The sequence below is a fragment of the Paramacrobiotus metropolitanus genome, unplaced genomic scaffold (genome assembly GCF_019649055.1).
Source record: "Paramacrobiotus metropolitanus isolate TYO unplaced genomic scaffold, Prichtersi_v1.0 Parri_scaffold0000014, whole genome shotgun sequence".
Taxonomy (NCBI): Eukaryota; Metazoa; Tardigrada; class Eutardigrada; order Parachela; family Macrobiotidae; genus Paramacrobiotus; species Paramacrobiotus metropolitanus.
The window spans coordinates 382969-401763 of NW_026570234.1; the positions used below are offsets into that span (position 1 = coordinate 382969).

The window sequence follows — 18795 nt, forward strand, 5'->3', positions numbered from 1 at the left end:
GATTCTCCAAAACAGGGCGGCGTAATAAAACATTTTAATAAAACTAATGCGGTCTGTAAAATACCCACAAAATACAAAATGCCCGGCAGGAATATTTTACGATTTATGGAGACAGCAGATGTGACAAACATAGGAGTGACATCATTAAGGCCACACAGACCACCGTATGAGTCTCCGCTGAAAACTTTCCGTCTTATGCAAATATCATCAACAAAACTAATGATTCATCAAGCAATCAAGGCAAAATATTTTCACATACCCATGCGTACACATCTGTTTGTGTTCCTTGAGGTGTTACGACACCGACCACGTTGCTGGCACTTTTACGGCGTGCATCGAAAGTAGGTTAACAACCTCAAGTTCACCAAAAAATTATTCATTTTACTAACTCTCCGTAACAAATGCGCATGTTTGACTTTTGATTGTTGTACAAATATACCGATGATTTCCGGAGAGATCATGAGCATGCGAAATTACTGTGCATTTTTTAGAAGAAGTATATTACCATCATGATAAAGCACTAATGTGTAACAATTTACCGGTCATAGAAGCATAATTTCCTAGATTTCATTTTTTATGTAAATATGTATACGTTTATCGACGACGTTTTCTCTGACTGCAATCCAGTTTTTTTTTAATTCAGAAAAGATCAGCAATAAATATTCATTTTTTTCAAGACTTCACTCATTATCGTGAACGATAAGTTGTTTAAAACAGGTGCTGTAAACACGATCTCGATGCGCACACAACACCTTACTGGTAGGTCTTAGAATAAATTAAAAAACAAAACAAACGCAAAGAAACTTTGGACAACCACAGATGGAAAATCGAACAAATGTCACCCTTATTTTAACAAAAATACAAAATTACGGTATTTTCAACCGAGTCACCCACTCGACGTTTTGGGTGTAACGCAGCGTCGGAAAGATCCCCTGCCGTCGGCCATTGACACTGTAATCTATAGCAAGAAAAAGGGATAACTTTCACTGCGCACCTCCACCACCGCCTGCGCCACCGGGTTGTCCTCCCAACTGTCCGGAGAATAGCATAAATAGTACCACCGGAACAATGTACATCCACTGCAACAAAACGTTATCCATAATGAGATTTCAAAATTAACAACCTTCCCCCATTCACACCCGTTCATTTACAGAAAGGCGCAATTTCGCGCTTCAACGTTCGCATGTGCTGCATTGACGTCAAGGTCATGGATGAAATACGGATTAAAAACTGTCATATGTTTAGAAACATAATCCACTAAGGATAAGGAGACAGTGTATATCGCTAACACTACAGCTTTAATATTACGCATTTAACGGCACGAGGTAAGCTTGTCGATGCGGTAAATCTGCCAACATATCTTTTCAGTTACTTTTAGCCATACCAGAATACGTTTATCCGCCTGCTAAATTTCCATTCACTTTTGCAGAATGAGCTATCCCTAAAAATCACACCCTACCGACTAGCGCAGGGTTCAAGTGCTTGTGGGAATACTGATTAATTCTTACATGCATACGCAACAAACCTAAGCTTCATTTAACATGAGCAGCCTCATATTTATTTTTGTCACTCTTCCAATGATAAAACTATATTTGTCTTAATTAAATGCCAGGGTCCAGGTGAATTAAAGGGTCTGAGTCAATATAAACTGTGTGTGGGATACGAGTAAAACGTGAACTATGCCTAACACAAACATAAGAACCAATCTTGCCTGAACAAAGCACAGCAGTTGGTTCAGAGATTACTAGTTAGTTATCAGACTGGTAAAAAGATCAAACACTGCCTCAAGTTCCCTTGAGGCAACATTTAAATCTTGTTGGATTTCTGCAGCCATTATCAAGCACACCTAACCCTTGTGCGTTAACATTTAGACTGTAAAATTACTCCCGGAAGGAACAAAGCCTGACAAATCAGGGATGGATATCTGGATTACCTAAATACAGCAATCGCGTCAGTGTATAAACGAACGGAAACAGTAAAAACCCATGGAAGTAGCCCGTAGGCCGATGCATAGGCATATCGGTTTCACTGCTTTATAGACTCCATATCACTTAACCACCTGTCTACACCGGCAACTTTAAAAGCTCACAAATACCAGCGTGTATAAGGTAAAGTAATATTTGTAAACCGTGTCTCGCCGCACGGAAAAAATTCATTTATCCATACAGACGGCGCTAATTTTTTCGATAAACTTTTGTTTGGGGTCAGGACACTCTACGGTAAAAACCTATGCAAGAAAGATAAACCCATTTCAAAAACTGCACAGTAAAGCGAAAACCTCCAATTAAAACTGGCGAACATAGTGCAAGAACAACACTGGTTGAGGCAGAAAAAAAAGAAAGCTGATAACCATTAAAAACCGTTCTCGAATAAATCTGAAATGGTATTTTCCCACACTTTATGATCAAGTAACAACGTTTGTATTTAGAATGAGACCGTTGGCCTAATTTAAATTTTTTTGAAAGCGCTTTAAACTTGAAACATGCTACCTGCAAGGAGAATTCTACGTACAAGATCAGAACGCACTTTAATCAGCCACTCAACATCACGCATTCAAGCATCACAGCGAATGGCATTAGAAATATTGTGAGAGTATAATTCTACAAGGACCGAAAATAAACAATCACTAATGCTAATCAAGCACCACCAATTTTGAAATTTTCCTGTCGTGCATCAGGAACAGAATTTAGTTTTCGACAAAAGATGTTTATTACCGTAAATTAATCAGCCGACCTAGAATCTTACTGCTCAACATTGAAATGTGCCTGTGTAAATATTCACCGATGCACTTGGAAAGATTAAGCTTTTCACCAAAAATATTACAAATTACCGAAAATTTGAGACTTTAAAACCAGTAAACCAGAAAGCTTTAATCCAATAAATGATAATAAAAATTAATATTAGTTTTCCTTGGATCTCGCTCCTGTGAAGCAAGTCTAGTCAGGATAGGAGATAGTACAAATATTTTCAAAATTCAGCGTTTTTAAGTATCCATTTATGCAGCATAATTATTATGTCCATTTTGACTGGTTTTGACTGGTTCTGATCGGTCACGAGAACAGACATGTGGCGGCTTCTCAATATCACAAGTTTTACTGTTTTCTATTATCGCGGGTGCACTTTTGTTATATAGTAGGTTGTTAACTAATAAAAGGTGACTATCTCACCAGTTTCCATTTTCTACTTACATATTTCGCCAAAAATGAACGATTGTCTCCTGTTTCAGCAGCTAACTTCTCCGCTTTTTCTTTCGCCAGCTTGCGTTTATATCCCTCTAAATCTGGGCTAAAGGTATAAATATCTTTATTAAAACACAGAAACCCCAATGTAGTATTCCAATACACACCTCGGACCCTGATGACTACCATGCACCGTCACTAGTCCAGTTAACGTGTCAGGGGCGTCGGACGGCTCCTCCGGTAAGAGAAGTAATTTCGGATCATTTCGATCAAGTGGCGATACTTCCACGGCATAAACTCTTCCGAATGCGTCCACATTAATTGTGATTCCGATAAGTAATCCAGACTTGCTTACATCGTTCTAAAAGTAAATAGCATCATCTGGGTTAAATTTTTTCTGGCAGAATTCCTTTAACAATATAAAGCTCGACTGTACAGAAATTATCTCTAACTGCAATTTCTAAATGCGCAATTTAACTAAACTTACAAGCGGAATTCTGGATGACTAACTAACGTCCAGATCCTATTGCAGCGCACGAAAAATATACCAAAACAGAATTCTATTTCTTGAAAATCTTTTTTCAAATTTCGTTCGTTGGTTTTAAGCAGACAATTATGCAATCCACACTCGCATACTCACCGCTTTGCAGAAACACTGCATATATTTGTCAGTATGGTCAGAATCCAGCCTGGCTCGCAGGAAATAATAGTCGTCTTTATCCACGGAAGCCTGAATGAAAATCACAATAACCAACGGTCTAAAAATTTTATCTCAACTGACGCTATGTTGCATCTTGTTCCTACTCGTAAGTACGAATATACACGTAAACTCCAACATCGATAAGTATAAAAACCTCTTGCACAACAAAACACCAATTCCTTACCTTAAGCAATTCGGCTTCGCTACTGCTCAACTGATATGTGAACGACTGCGTCTGATTAATTCGCAGGGAATTGGTAGCGAGCTCCGTAATCTTTTTACAGCGAAACTGGAGCTGGTCTGCAAGTCAAAATTACAATAATAACTGCTGTATATAAAGTGAACAAATTCTTGTAATTTTTTACCATTTAATGCGACAAGGAACAAAACAGTACAAAGCGTATTAATTTTATCAAAAGAGCAAAGTGGGTTAATAATAGAAGAACTGCATAGTGCATAGTACTGCATACCTTCAAAACAGTGTTGAAACGTCAAAGTCCCGCCCGACGATATCGACTGTGAAAGCGTCAAAGGAAAAATCTAAATTAAAGAGGAGAGACATTAGCAGAGACGGAATTCCATAAAAATTATTTCCCATGCAATACAAAAAATCAAATAATGTGGGCGCCAAATAAAAGTCAAATAAAAAGAATAAAACAACACAATATCTGAGTGTTCTGTTAACATGTCATGTCACTGATAACCATTTTCCGCTGGCTTTTCTCACAAATGCATGGCTGCATCTTGCACAGCAAAATTCATCCTTTTCACTTCAAGTAGGATCGCTTATGGTTATAGTTATTTGATTTCCTGTGTCGCATCACTTACACCAGGTACGATCATACCGTATGTAACTAATGTAAGTATGTTCGAGAATCAAGAGCGTACCTGAGCAGCAAAATGAAGAAATACAAAAATCGGGTTTCCGAATCTTTTCTCCATTTTCCCACTTCAGACTCCGTAGCTGTTCGCCTCAACTCGTTTCCGTCCGAAACACTGAATCTTCAAATTTTAAGCTGATATAAGTGATGGAATTCCGGCACAGTACTTTTTCAAGACGACTCCCACCAGCGCTGCTTCTGCACACAATGAGCGAAAACGAAAGGCACCAGATAACTACGGCTACAGGCCTACAGCCAAGAACTTTCGTATGAAATTCTTTCCGGGGGTCCCGAAGACAATCAAAAGAAATAACTTTTATGTACCGGCACTCAAGTTTCATCTGGTAATACTCTGCATATTATTAGATAACCATCAAATTACTGCAAAACAACAACGACGAAAATTATCGGTGATTATTGTGGAGTGTTCGCGTCGATTTTAATTTTTAATTGTTAAGTAAACAGATGTTAGCAGGCTAGCAGCTAATACGCATCTGCAGCCGCAACAAGCTGGCTGTTGGATGAAACAAACTCAACCCTATGAGAGCAGGTCACATTTTCCGGCTCCAAAAATAATTAATTTTGAAATGAAGAACTGTGCCTTCGGTGGCGGTATCCGGCAATTTTTTATGCGATTGCCATTACCCTAATTTTGGAATTTCATGATTGATCTAATGATATAAAAATTGAGACGTGAACGTTATTGCCGTTTCATAAAATTATTTGTTGTCTCGTTGTTCAGTAGTAACAGTACAGCCCCTGCATTAAACAGAAAGTTCAATTCTTCCTACAAGTACTGTGGTAAAAGTTGCGTGTCTATTTTCGTTCACTGTCTACAGTAGTGATGTAGAAATCAGTAAGCAAACTGAACTCTCTCGTTTTACTCGAATTAAGATTGCTACACCAAATAAACGGAATGCAGCACTTACACAGCGAATGTTTGCCTCTGAGAAAGATCACAAATTAGATCATGAATTTTATGATGAAACATAACATGCAAGGAATGCTAACAATGAGAGAACAAAATATAAAGCTGCTTCTTTGCAGCAACGTTCCTGAAAAACTATCGCACCAAATAGCGCATGACTGTCAGGACATTTTCTGTGGCTTTCTTTGGTCTGAAGGCATATCTTTTTCCGTGTTCAGTTCCCAGCTGCCGGATATTCACTATTCCGGATTTGAGATCGTCCAAAAACGGCATCACTATATTCCACCACGAACCGGCTAAGCCACGACACCGGGTTTGGCATTAACAAGGAATCGCCCTCCAAAAAGCCCAAATGTCCACCGTGGCGTGTGACAACGAGCATAGACGTTTCATGGTTACCTAAAAGTATGATGCTTTTACCGGCTACTGCTAAGCGCTTGGTGGAAAGCAATTTCTCTACTTGTATGATCCTTCACAAAATCCAACAAATTCGGAGGAACAATGGGATCATCCAGTGCATTAATAAAAACCATAGGAATGTTTATCTACAACAAAAACAACAATTACAAGTCTGCAAAATATCGTTACTAACCCGACTACATATTACCACACATCGTTTCCATAACGAATACAAGTAACAAACAATTCCGTAATAGATATACCATGTGCAACTTCCCACTACAACTAAGATCTTGGTACATCTTGTCCAAATTTTCGTATCCCAATACGAAGCGAGTGAAATGTTCATCTATTTGCTCTAGACATGTAGCTTGGAAAACAGCGTCCATATTGATCTTTGGGTGGGTTTTCATCATATCATCGCTGAATAAAATATCGCGGTGACGGGCAAATAGCTTCTTCATATTTCTTGTCATACTGAACATATAGGCCCTTCGCAACTGCTGCCACTGCAGCAGTAATGGACGAGATCGGATAATGTCATAACCCTGGCACACGGATATTCCGCAGAGAAAACGTTTCTGAATTTCTGCTGACTCCGAAAGGTAGCAACTGACCACATTTGCTCCCATACTAAACCCGACCGCAATGGCTGTGGTTCCGGAATATTTAGCTAAAACATCGTCCACCATCGAGGCATACTCAGCCGTTCCGCCTACACAAAAAACATACATGACGCTATTATGCATTCACAACCGGTCAAAAACTTTTGAGTCAACTATGTATGTACTAATGTACATACTTTTACACGCTCAGTCTTACTATGAGTAGTAAAAAAATCATGACAACTAAAGCGAAAATTAACGAAATGACTGATTATCCGGTGAACCGTAAACGGAAAAATACCAAACGCAATAAGCAATTTTTAATAACTAATTTTTTAATGATTACGATTTACGAATATGAAAAAGGCAAGCAAGTCAAAAGCTCGAAGAGTTTTTCTTTACTCTGCGAAGCGCATCGAAATATAGCGAATTTTAGATTTCACAAAACAAGTTCCGTCCAGTTCGACTTGCGGGTAGAAGTTGGCGTTACGGGTCGATTTACGTCCGTTCGCGACGTAAGGCGCCGTAACCTAACGTCGTTGGCTGACGCGTAAAAACTATCTGCCTTGCGTGGATCTGTGCAACGGCTCAGCCGTATGGCTGAGCGACAAGCCAGCGCATGCTGCCTGTGGATCTTTTTTATGTGCTCTAACCGCCTCCCCGAAAGCAGGTTGGTCACGCTCTCGGCACTCTCGACTCGATTTGTTTTTCAGCTGTACGTCCCTGCAAGTGTGCATCCGTACAAGCATTTTAAACGCTGTTCAATCTGGTAACGTACTGTTTATGTGACGCAGTAGTTTCTAGTGGACGGAGCCTGAACCATGTGAAATCTAAAATTCCCTTATAACTTACTGTACTCGCACGGAAAAATTACTATTACATAGTATTTGTATCAAACTTACAACAACTCTTACAAAAGTATCTGCTTCATACAAGTGATAAAACCAATCTAAACTGTCAAGACAAAATAACTTACCATATGTGAACAGCCTGGGTGCGGTCAGTTTAACATCGGGAACAACTCCCAAGTGATTTAAAACGACACATCGGTAACCGGAATTTTGTGCATAAAGCACAAATGATCGGATATAAACGCTCTCCGAGGAATTCGCGATACCTATTTTATCATGAAAATTACATCTTTGTCAAATATGTTCTATTAACGAGCATGCCGCCTTACCGGGACAAACCAGGAAAGTAAGGTCTTCTGTAAAAATAGTCACGTCGGGACCTGGGTGCAGGAAAGCAAGATTTCAGGAAAACTGAAACTGGCTACCTTTAGAGGTATGTGGGGCAAGCGGCTCGAAAACATCGTAAGTAATTGTCGCTCCATCCTTGCACAGCAGCGATGTCCGTGTTCCTTTTGGTAGCCAACGCTTCGATTTCCGGTTACCTAAAATTCCGTACGCAAGGGTCTGCCAATGTCCAAAGCGGCCCCACAGAAGGGGTGGAACAAACCTGCGCAAAAAGTGATTTGACCAATGGCTGCAGTCCTACGATTCACAGAACTTGTATCAAGTTACCGGTTAAATACTACTGTAAACGATTAAGTACTGTAATTACTTACCAGTAAAAATCGAGGTTTACGAGTTCAAGAAAAATTTTATAAATTCTGGAATTATTTTTAAGTTACTCGGTGCACAGTACATAGACTGAACAAAATATTCCAACTACTACCGATCTGCACGTTTATACAAACAACGCGACTGTACAATAAAAATACGTATTCTATTTCTAGTTACAAATAACGATAAGTACAGTATTGGTACCATGTGTATTAATATTTCATAACTGTATTGTTATTACCTGTAAAATTTGTGTAACTGATGTTTTTATAAGCAGAACTATTATGCTTACCGTTTTTTCAAGATGGGTGTATTTTGGACCACATGATCATGAAGTGGAGACTCTTTTTTATAAAACAGCTCCGGAACCGTCGGCTGATTACATTCTTGAAGTATACCTCGAAGCCACCATAGAGCAGTTATCAAGGCCAAAATACAGATCTCCACCAACATCGTGGCTTGCGCCACTTACTAGCAGCATAAAATGTAGGTATAACTCCGTCTTCGTATTCTCTTTGAATCGTTTGCTTTCAGTATTTTACTTCGGAAGAACGGAAATTAACGCGTATAATGTCATACTAATAACCTTTCTGTTCTTGATAAATAACACCTTTGAAAGATAAAAAGAGAATAAATACTACAAATAACAAGTAAGTTATACATAGCACACCAAACTTCAAACGCAAGGTTCTTCCAAGCGGGTTTCCAGTAGAGCATCCACTTTCCGCTGGGATACACACCGGCGTAAGACTTTTACTGAAGTATTTAACCGCGACAAGCAAGGTGCCTGCTACCAGGCGCGACTTACATGTTTGATAGATTTATATGCAAGCAAGGCGATTCCACAACAAGTTGTCAATGGATTGGGAATCGAATCAATCGATAGAGCATTCTGCGTAAACAAAATTATTAATAATTCAATGCCGGTACCTTCGTAGTCGCCATCCGCCCGGTGGCACAAGCAGTTCAGCTGACGTGTAAATCGCGTATGCACTATGCGGATCCTTTACAGCTGCATCCCAGAAATTTCCAACTTTTTGGTTTCTATACGAGAAGTTTGGAACTGTTTTTATTTGATTCGTTGGTACTGTCAAACCACTGATAGTTCTGTTTTCATATTTTCGTTTTCATTGATCTAGAAATCCACCAGTATTTGTACAGTACCACAATGCATCGAGCTCTGCTCACGTTGTTGCTTGTGCTCATATCATCATGTTATGGGTTGTATTTCCATCTTGGGGAGACCGAGAAGAAATGTTTTATGGAAGAAATCCCAGATGAAACCATGGTTGTAGGTAAGTCATGAGTGCTGCATGTTTCCGAAAGCGGGAGGGATGCGTAGAAGTGAAGTCGTTCAGGGGGTCTATCGTAAAACAGCTAGAAGTCATTCCCGGTTGAGATGTCCTAAGAGTGGCGATACTTCTACAGCCTTACCTAGAACGAAATAGATATTTGAGAAGTGGTGCGCAAAGTATTTTCGATTCTGTTCTGTGTATTTCAACCGTTTTTGGTAATATTTTGCTTTTTTTCGAAACTGATCGCTATTGAGTAAGGTAGACTGATAGACTTTTAATATAAGTGCGCTGTTAATCTGACTGGTTTGCTTGACGATTGTCAACTACACAGTATTGTACACACTGGGAGAATGACACAGGTTTGTGATTCGGCGGTGATTAGCATACCTAATCTATTTTTTAGGAAAGTACAAGGTTGAATTTTTGGATATCAACACGAACTCGTACGTCCATGTTCCGGCTGGAATGGGAATGCATGTGAGTTGCAATTTAAGTTCAGCTTCCATACTGCTTGTGCTGCGTGGTCTTACTTACCCAGCTATCATTAGCGTAACAAGGCTGTTTTGCTGGTTTCTAGTAGGGATTTTTGGTTATAGGTGGAGGTAAAAGACCCAGAGCAAAAGGAGCTGTTATCGCGCACCTATGGTGCTGAAGGTCGATATACTTTCACATCCCATACACCTGGAGAGCACACAATGTGTTTGTCGACGAATACTTCCCGGTGGTTTGGAGGGAGTTCTTTGGTATGTCTTTATGTAGATTACTCATATTGATCGGTATGGCAACTAAGTTGCAGTTTAATATGGCATTTAAGTTAACTTCTGAACAGTTTTCTGAGTAATTTATTAATTCCTTATATTCGTAATGTCGACCGGATCTACTTTCGAATTGTCCGTACGTGGGAATACGTTTCGCGGTTATCATTTCGTTAATGCCGACTGACAGCGAAATGCATCGCATTTGCACTAAGGGATTTTCAGCTGTAATTTGCGTATTCTTATTTGAAGCTTGTACTCATCTCGTTTAGGCAAAAATGTTTTACCTTTTACTACAAAAACTGATAGTTTACAAATTCGATGTACATACCGTATTTCTCTGGTTTTTGGGGAAGAGAGTGTTTGTAAGATGTCAAAATCCTTAAGGTGCTGTAGCTTGAGAGATAGGACGGAAAAGAGCAACTATGTAATTAACTTTTACACTCAGTTCTTGCATGATTCGAACAGTAAACCTGCAGTTGGAAGCTTTTTTCGTTCTTTTTGGTGTTCTCATGAGCACTCTTATCATCTGTAACAGAGAGTCCACTTGGATATTTCTATTGGAGAGCACGCCAACGATTACAAGGAAATCGCTGAAAAGGATAAACTCTCCGAATTGCAGCTTCGCGTTCGGCAGTTATTGGACCAAGTTGACCAGATCACCAAAGAGCAAAATTACCAACGGGTAACGAGTGATAACACTTATGTCAACTTTGTTTGACTAATGCATAAATGATATTTCGGATGACCGGCCTAGGAATTAAGCAAAGATATGTTATAAGTGCTTTAAATTAATGAAACGCTACTTACTACTTAGTTGTACAGAGCAGTCACTATTAAACGGAAATTTTTCTTACATTTAGTGGTCTTGCTTATATAGCTTGCCGCTTGCGAAATGTTTTCACGGCTGCTATCTTGTGTAAGTATTATTATCGACTTGTTTTAGGTACGGGAAGAACGATTCCGGCAGACCAGTGAAAGCACAAACTTTCGAGTGTTATGGTGGAGTTTCATCCAGGGTGGCCTGCTTTTAGCTATTGGATTTTGGCAGATGCGACATCTTAAGAGCTTTTTTGAAGCTAAGAAGCTCGTGTAATCTCTTTTGCTGTTTCGCGGGATTTTCTTTCATTTGTGGGGGCGGTTTTTACGGTTTTAATTGTCGCCGGTATTGACACTGTTTGATGGACGAACTGGTGTGATCGTCGTTTAATTAGCGGCTATGTTGCTCTTGAACGCACGTTGTTTATAGTGCGATTGATTCCATTGTCATGCGATAATGTGTAAGCGTAGAACAAGACAATTAGCGCTGGCAGACCTTTGCTTGTTTGTTAGTTTGCCTGACCTCCCAGTGTTGTGGGAGGGTGTTATTTGCACGTCGTACACCGCTTTTTATGGAAAGATTTAAAGAAAGCTAAAACAAGCTTAAAAGCCAGTCATGTGGCACGTGCAAGTTTCCGGTTCTCTTACGGACAAAAGCAAGATAGGTGGGCACCGTATCGACCAGTTGTGTGTATGCGAGCAATGTCCGAACTACACAAGCACAAGTAAGTAATATTTTAAAAGTAAGCAAACGCTTTTTTCGTTAACCGGATCATTCATTTGCAGTACGGCAATAAGACAATTTCTGACCATTATCATGTACTGTAGAATTGCTGTACAATCACATGTACTGTTGGTGGTGCATGGGCGCAAACTTGTAACCGACGATGGTATTTTCAAAGACTACTGACTCATAACACTCGAAACGAGCTTCGATGTTCTATCCAAACATTTAGACTGATTAACAGCAGTAAGCGACATACCCTGCTTTCCGTTAGCAAACGACCAAACGGGAATACCTGGTATACTTTGCAGTTGTTAAGTTGTAGCTTGATATAAATAAATACTAATCGGTTTACTTTATTGTTGTTTGTTAACCTAATTAATAATCTGCTTTAAATTAACAAATATTCTGGATATCGGTATGCTACTACCGTACTCTTTAATTTTGTTTTAGTATTTACTTTTCCATGGCTACTATCATGATGAAGACTAACTACGTATACAGTCTACAGTAGTATTGACTTTACCTATAGTTGCTACTTACTGCAGTCGTATTTGTTGTTTGTTATTTTATACAAAGTTACAAAGTAGAACGTATTTTATAGAACGTATAGTATTTGTTGTTTGTTATTTTATTTGTTGTTTGTTATTTTTATTTTATAGCCTTCTCTAGGACTTACTGTGTAGATGCTTGCAAGGCTCAGAACGGCGATAATTATAATCGCTTCTGGGATGCGCCTTCATACGGAAATACTTGTTTTGTTTTACTGTACTATAGCTAATTGTTGAAACCGTACAATCAAGCCATTTAAAACATCTTAACTGCCGGCACGATTTACAAAATTATAACGCCATGCTCGGCCAGCCGTGCTGGATTGCATTTAAAATTTGTGGCCATTCCAGAACAGCAGCGCTACTAGCCTACTACGAGTACTCGTAATGCACTCGTAGTAATAATATTAGTGTACGAGTAGCTACCAAAGTGTACAATACAGACATACATTATTGTACATACATCGGCGGCATGGCGGACATCACGGTAGCTGTTCGCTCAGCGATGTGGTGTAGCATCAGCAGATTTTGTGGTACAGCGGTTGAAATATTTATGGCCGACGCGGTGATCTAAAACCAACAATGCCATATATTCATAACTCTCGCGAACTCGCCAGAAATTCACTTCGCTTCACCGCGATAGCAATGCAGCCATATTTTTACACGATGGCCATTAGACACCTACGTCAACGCGTTGACCATATCACACCCAGCGTAGAAGCTATCGCAGCACTATGTTGATTACAACGACAAGCAGTCCTCTGGCCATCTGCAGGACCATCATTCTAATCTGCAGTCTAATCCTTAATTTAACCGCCTTCCGGTCTCATCCTTGCAGCTGTACAAAAAAGCGCTGTCTGATTTTGCCGCTCTTCCTGATCGGCAATCTGCTGACCCTACTGCTGCACATTCCTGATCTCGTCCTCGCCTTTGGCGGATATTTTCCTATTGCACAACTGAAATGCTCATTTGTCTTTGTATCCTCGAGCCTGCTATGCGGATACTTTGTGGCACTGGGCATTCTGCGCTGCGTACTGATTCTGCCGGATCTGCGTTCATATCGTCCATATTTCTATGCCAGCCTCATCTTCACACCGTTGATAGCCGCCGGAATTCAAGTATTCTACATGAAAGCGGCACTGGAAGAGCCGTTATTTCTGCATTTTCGCATGATTCCCAACGATTCCGATAGTGCGGCCTATGCAAGAGAACTCGTGCTGCCGGTGTCCGGATGTGCACGGACGATTTGCAATTCCAGCGATGTGATTCTGACCATGCTGGGAAATCTAGTTCCTGCCCTCATTCCAACGGTGTCTTTTATCGTATCGTTCCTTGTGTCATATTCATCCAGACGAAGAGTCCAGAGTGAGAAATATGTTGAAAGCGATATTGTGTCGTCATACACGCTGGCACAAGATTACTGTGATCGTGAAAACCACTGTTGGCAGGTAAACTATAATGAAAACCGGTCTTCTGTAGAAAAGCACTTGAAGTACGGAAGTATGTATTCTGGACTGGGATCTTTGATGATAACATTAATTATTTATCTACATAACTACATTCTACATCGTGTGCGCGCAAATTACGATAGTAAAACTTTGTTCTACTCTGTATATTACTCGTATGTTCGCGCATGAGTGTCTACATGTACATGTAGCTTTAGACAACCGGCAAGCCAAAAAAATATATTGATAACCTTACATTTCACAAAATTAATTAAGATCGCAACGTCAGGATTAACATGAAAACAACAGACCAATGCAATGTCGCCATCGAAATTCCACAAGAATTATTAAAGCGAGAGTCAATCTGTACTCCGTGGTATTGATGCTTAGAAACTTATGCTTACAGGTTCTAAAATTCGTTCTGATCCTGTTCTTTGGATGGACTGTTTTCGCCAAACCTTTGACCTTGTTCCTGACTTACTTGACTCGTTATTACGCTAGCAGCCGGATTGAACATTCATCAGTGTATTTTTGCTCAAATTTTTGGGACATCGGAAACAATGTGATTTTGTTTATTGCAGTATCTGTGGTGCCGTTTTGTTTGATTCTTTCGCATCGGTCCACTTGCAATCGCACATCCACGACTGACAAATATCACAGTGGACGTAGAAGCAAATCACTGCAATGTGTTGATCGTCCGGTGGCCATTATCGGCAGTCCTACCGCCGAAGCGGATGTTGGGATGTTTACTTGGGACACCTTCTGCGTGTCCACACCTGTGGTCAAGTTGAACCAGTGCAACAACCATAGTTCAGTTACATAGTCCGGAGTTTGCAGTTAATACATCCAGACCACGTGTTATATGCGCAATGGAAAACCGATGGACAGATATTCAAGATAGAAGCAGTAATCAAACATTGTACATAATAAATATCTGTAAACAGATAATTACAAGAACTGGATTATTAGATTTAATAATCGACCTGTGCATACAATTTTTACTAATTGGAAAAATTCTACTAATTGGAATTTGTTTTACGCTCAATAATATAAAAATATCCGGAAGTCGTATCCCAGTAATATAATATAACTAACTGTATTGGTCTAACATTATTGTAAGTATCGGAAACAGTACGGCAACACAATAATATATTACAGTATATAGATATGCAGCAGAAGTATAGTACTTACATTAGTGCTGATCGGTACGTGGTGCACCATAGGCTCGAGTCAGGTGAGATCTAAAAGGCGAGCCCCGGCGGTTTTTGTAACAAAAAGATTAGTACATTCAACAACTTGCACTAATTTCTTATGCCGAATTATAGTGTTTGTGTTTACAGCTATAGTTTAAAACTGTCACCTAGCCCTGCACCCGGAACGTCGTCCTCAAAATTTTGCTTGCTTGATAAATTAGAGTCTAGTAATACCGGTAAAATAGCTTTGTATATCACTCGAAATTTCTTTGTTGTGGGTAATGAATGTAATTGTAGTACATTAATGTAATCGAAATTAATAAGGGATTTTCATGGCAGTAAATAAAAGAAATAGAAAATAAATAAGAATGCTAATAATGACTAATAATGACATATCATGAGAGGAGACTAGAACTGACAATCTGACGAGATACTTAAAAATAAATCACATTTCATCCAAGCAGTTTAATGCTTATGCAAGTGCTTATACGATAATTTTTGCTAATTACGAGCATGAATTCAGGCAAATGGGGCTACACCAGCCTGCTTTTGCTGATCGTTGATAGACGAGGAAGGTCACATACGGACACGGTACAATCAGTTCACAAATCAAAACATTCCCAGACGTAGTACAAACGCCCATTGACGGGCGCGACGAAGGGATGGATGACACTTCCATTCAGATTTTTGGCTTGTGCCTGCCACTGCCTGGCACGTAAGTACGAGTATTGTACGTCTTGACTCTTGTGCATCAGCTGTCTTCATTCTGATTTTCCGTCTGACTTGGACACAAAGTTGCTGATTTACGACGGTACTGGTCTGAATTAATAGTATCGTTTTGTTTATTTGTTTGCTGTACATGTTAGGTAAGAGTCTAAGACATTGTTTTATCCAAATATCCTTTCATCATTTTTTTGTTCCACGTTTATTTTCGAGTGATTAATTATTCCTCTCAGGGAATTTCCCGAAAGGGTTGTTATCTGTGCAATATTTGATTTCGATCGTGGGCGCATATTACAGGACAACTGAGGACATAGATTTGCTTGCGCTCCCATTATGATTATTTACTTACTCTGGTCTCTGGAAACGGTTCTTCATATGTTATGCGCGAACTATAGACGCAGTCGTTATCTCTGATAAGTAAAAACCACTTCTGAAAATTTGATCGATTGGATAAGTGCTAAATCAGTACGCCCTCGAATCTCTGTGCGATCCAAGAAAACAGCGGGGTCTGTAACGTATCCTTGATTTGGGAAGTTACGAGTCTGGCTTTTGGCTTTATGGAACCCTTCCTTACTGTTTGGCAGTTCGTTTCTATCACATAGCTGTGGGTTCTAGTCCTACGGTACAGCGATATGTGCTGTTTGCCCAGTCGTTGCCTGTCTTATTATGCTGGATTTTGTTGAGATATCATGGAACGGGAGAGTGAACAGAAAGAACACCAGCTGCGCAAATCGGATGATGCAGGTGAGTCGTCACTTCTGGTTGTTTCCTATGGCAAACGGTAGTTAGCCGAGAAAGTTCTCTTCAACTGAAAATTATATGTGTGAATAAATGCGCATGACAGTGTAACATATTGTTAGATGGCCTTCATTTGCAACCTCCAAGTAATTCCCTCTGGTGCAGTCCAGCTGGACACAATCTGGAATTCGCCCACAAAATGCGCGTACTCGACCAGGTAGATAATTCTTATCCGCTGGTCCGATGCAAACTGTGCTATAGTTCGCTAAAGTCTGACCGTAGTGAGATTGTAGTGCGATTAAGCGCAGCATTGATGATTGATCAGTTGTTGATCGCCCGCCTGGCGTTCGTAACACTTATATAAAAATTAGTCATTGATTCATTCATTAATTACTTGAGATTGATGTTTCATTCAGGCAGAGCAGGGTTGGGTGGACGATGAAATCGCCACAGCTGCCATGAAAATGCTGAAGTCACAGTACGACCTGGGTGGACTACGTCCCACAGCGTTGTTTTATGGACAAACACGGGCGCCATCGGAAGAACGCCGTCAGCAGCTGTTTTGGCTGAGAAATCTCTGGCAAGCTGCGGACTTCAAGCCCGAAAGGCGGCAAGCGCAGATTCTGTACACAGGATCATTGCACTGGGTTCTCGTGAGCAATTATCATCAGTTTGAAGAGGAACTGGTTTATGTGTAAGTTTCTACTGAAAGAATTTTTCCTCTTTCGTGGTTTTACGGGCTGTAGTCTTGATCCGCATGTTTTGCACGGTTATTCGATCGATAGGGAACTGCCGTAACAAAAATATCTTCAATAATGAATTGTCGGTAATATTGATTGCGGCCACGATACCCGTAAGAAACAAACTGGATCAGTGATCACCAAGAATGTGCGTGCGCATGTTATGAGTGCCATCCAGTGTGTCGGCATCATGTTATTTACTCTTCTTGGTTTATTTAAAATCAATCAATACGTCGTTACAGTGCGGTTGAGAGATCGAATGAGAACAGAAACCCACGGGGATGCTTTTTATTGCAGATATGACAGCCGAGATGAACCTGCACCGGATTTCCTTATTAATAAGGTGGCCGCTGTCTACAGATTTAAAAGTCCGAAATTTCGAATGTCATGGCCCTTGGTCGATCAGCAGAGGAATAATAAGGACTGTGGAATATATGCGAGTGCTTTCCTAGTTGCCTTGTGCAATAAAACAGACCCTGCCACAGTTTTACTGGACGACTCGAAGGTATGTATATTCCATATAGGTATTTTGTTCTTTTTATATGCTCTAATTTCATACAGAGTGACACTATTTTCAGAAACTAAGAGAACATTTAGTTCGATGTTGCGAAGAAGGAGCATTTGCTGTGGATGATCTCTTTCCTACTCGTTCGGCATCTACAAACAAGGACTGGTCAGCCTTCTCCATGTCTGCACATCTTTTATGGCAGCGTTTCAAAAAAGTGAGGCACAGAGTGGCACTGCCGGATCGGGAAATTCGTATTATTTGCGAGTGCCGAATGCCGCCTGGCAAAGGACGCAAAGATCGGAACGTCATGTGCCAGGAATCTAAGTGTGATATAAAACGATTTCATGAGAGTTGTATTTATAACTTTGATAGGGAGTTTTATGAAAGAATTGAGCGAAAGCACTGGGTATGTCCTACTTGTCGCTCTATGTTTAAGAGGGAATAATTGCTTGAGTTCCTGTGTTATAGCTAGATTATTTATTTTTTCGCTGCCCCGAGTGATTTCTACTGTTTTATGATTCAGTATTCAATCTAAGCGCAATGCAGATCTATTTTTACTTGTGATTTATAGTGTGAAAATTGCCATTCTCCGTCTTGGATATCATTAACGTTAATTTTGTGGGGTACGCTCTCTTGACTTACGGATTTTAAGTGTAACACCCACACGACGCGGTTCCTGTCCAGAAGGTATGAATAAACCCATAAAAAAATTCTAAAAGCTATGACGCCGATATTTTTCACATGGTGCCCAGTTTCAACAAAATGTAGTCGATAAAAATGGCGAAAGAACTAAAAAAGCCACCAATGGGACTCGAACCCATGATCTTCTGCTTACTAGGCAGACGCTTTACCAACTAAGCCATGGCGGCTCTGCGATAACACCACACGAAATAATAAACGTACAATTTTGTGTGGCAGGACACCAAACTTCTAATCAAAATTCCCTTCGCATGCAAAAAAACTGCGATTTTATCATCGTGTAGAGATGCAGTGAACTTCCTGCATTTTATACTGCGCAACTATCTTGATTTCCCACGCATATCAGTT

The 18795-nt window shown here is 40.0% G+C and overlaps 5 protein-coding genes and 1 non-coding gene across 7 annotated transcripts; 3 read left to right on the forward strand and 3 right to left on the reverse strand.

The window, feature by feature from the left end:
• Positions 1-615: 615 nt before the first annotated feature.
• On the reverse strand, positions 616-5203 carry LOC129584648 (ER membrane protein complex subunit 10-like). Of its 2 annotated transcripts, XM_055476903.1 has the most exons (8): positions 5085-5203; positions 4768-4958; positions 4350-4419; positions 4064-4179; positions 3820-3909; positions 3347-3540; positions 3189-3285; positions 616-1079 (listed from the first exon to the last, which is right to left on the reverse strand). In XM_055476903.1, exons 2-8 carry the CDS (start codon positions 4819-4821, stop codon positions 984-986), a joined length of 717 nt encoding a protein of 238 aa, XP_055332878.1. In that variant the 5' UTR covers positions 4822-4958; positions 5085-5203; the 3' UTR covers positions 616-983. The 2 variants fall into 2 exon arrangements, with proteins under 2 accessions (XP_055332878.1, XP_055332877.1); XM_055476902.1 differs by having other exon boundaries at positions 4768-5203.
• A 423-nt stretch (positions 5204-5626) lies between these two features.
• LOC129584640 (monoacylglycerol lipase ABHD2-like) lies at positions 5627-9130 on the reverse strand. The gene is made up of 7 exons (XM_055476887.1): positions 8550-9130; positions 7969-8150; positions 7873-7899; positions 7669-7809; positions 6351-6802; positions 6149-6233; positions 5627-6087 (listed from the first exon to the last, which is right to left on the reverse strand). Exons 1-7 carry the CDS (start codon positions 8708-8710, stop codon positions 5903-5905), a joined length of 1233 nt encoding a protein of 410 aa, XP_055332862.1. The 5' UTR covers positions 8711-9130; the 3' UTR covers positions 5627-5902.
• A 103-nt stretch (positions 9131-9233) lies between these two features.
• Positions 9234-11621, forward strand: LOC129584641 (transmembrane emp24 domain-containing protein 9-like). The gene is made up of 5 exons (XM_055476888.1): positions 9234-9552; positions 9956-10029; positions 10149-10295; positions 10846-10992; positions 11254-11621. Exons 1-5 carry the CDS (start codon positions 9426-9428, stop codon positions 11401-11403), a joined length of 645 nt encoding a protein of 214 aa, XP_055332863.1. The 5' UTR covers positions 9234-9425; the 3' UTR covers positions 11404-11621.
• A 1350-nt stretch (positions 11622-12971) lies between these two features.
• Positions 12972-14780, forward strand: LOC129584780 (uncharacterized). The gene is made up of 2 exons (XM_055477095.1): positions 12972-13849; positions 14253-14780. The coding sequence occupies exons 1-2, from the start codon at positions 13136-13138 to the stop codon at positions 14667-14669; spliced, it is 1131 nt and encodes a 376-aa protein (XP_055333070.1). The 5' UTR covers positions 12972-13135; the 3' UTR covers positions 14670-14780.
• Positions 14781-15640: 860 nt separating this feature from the next.
• LOC129584687 (uncharacterized) lies at positions 15641-18443 on the forward strand. Its single transcript, XM_055476975.1, has 5 exons — positions 15641-16506; positions 16623-16717; positions 16917-17194; positions 17538-17745; positions 17819-18443. Exons 1-5 carry the CDS (start codon positions 16452-16454, stop codon positions 18191-18193), a joined length of 1011 nt encoding a protein of 336 aa, XP_055332950.1. The 5' UTR covers positions 15641-16451; the 3' UTR covers positions 18194-18443.
• Positions 18444-18544: 101 nt separating this feature from the next.
• On the reverse strand, positions 18545-18617 carry Trnat-agu (transfer RNA threonine (anticodon AGU)). Its single transcript has one exon. It is a non-coding gene; the product is annotated as a tRNA-Thr (tRNA).
• Positions 18618-18795: the final 178 nt, after the last annotated feature.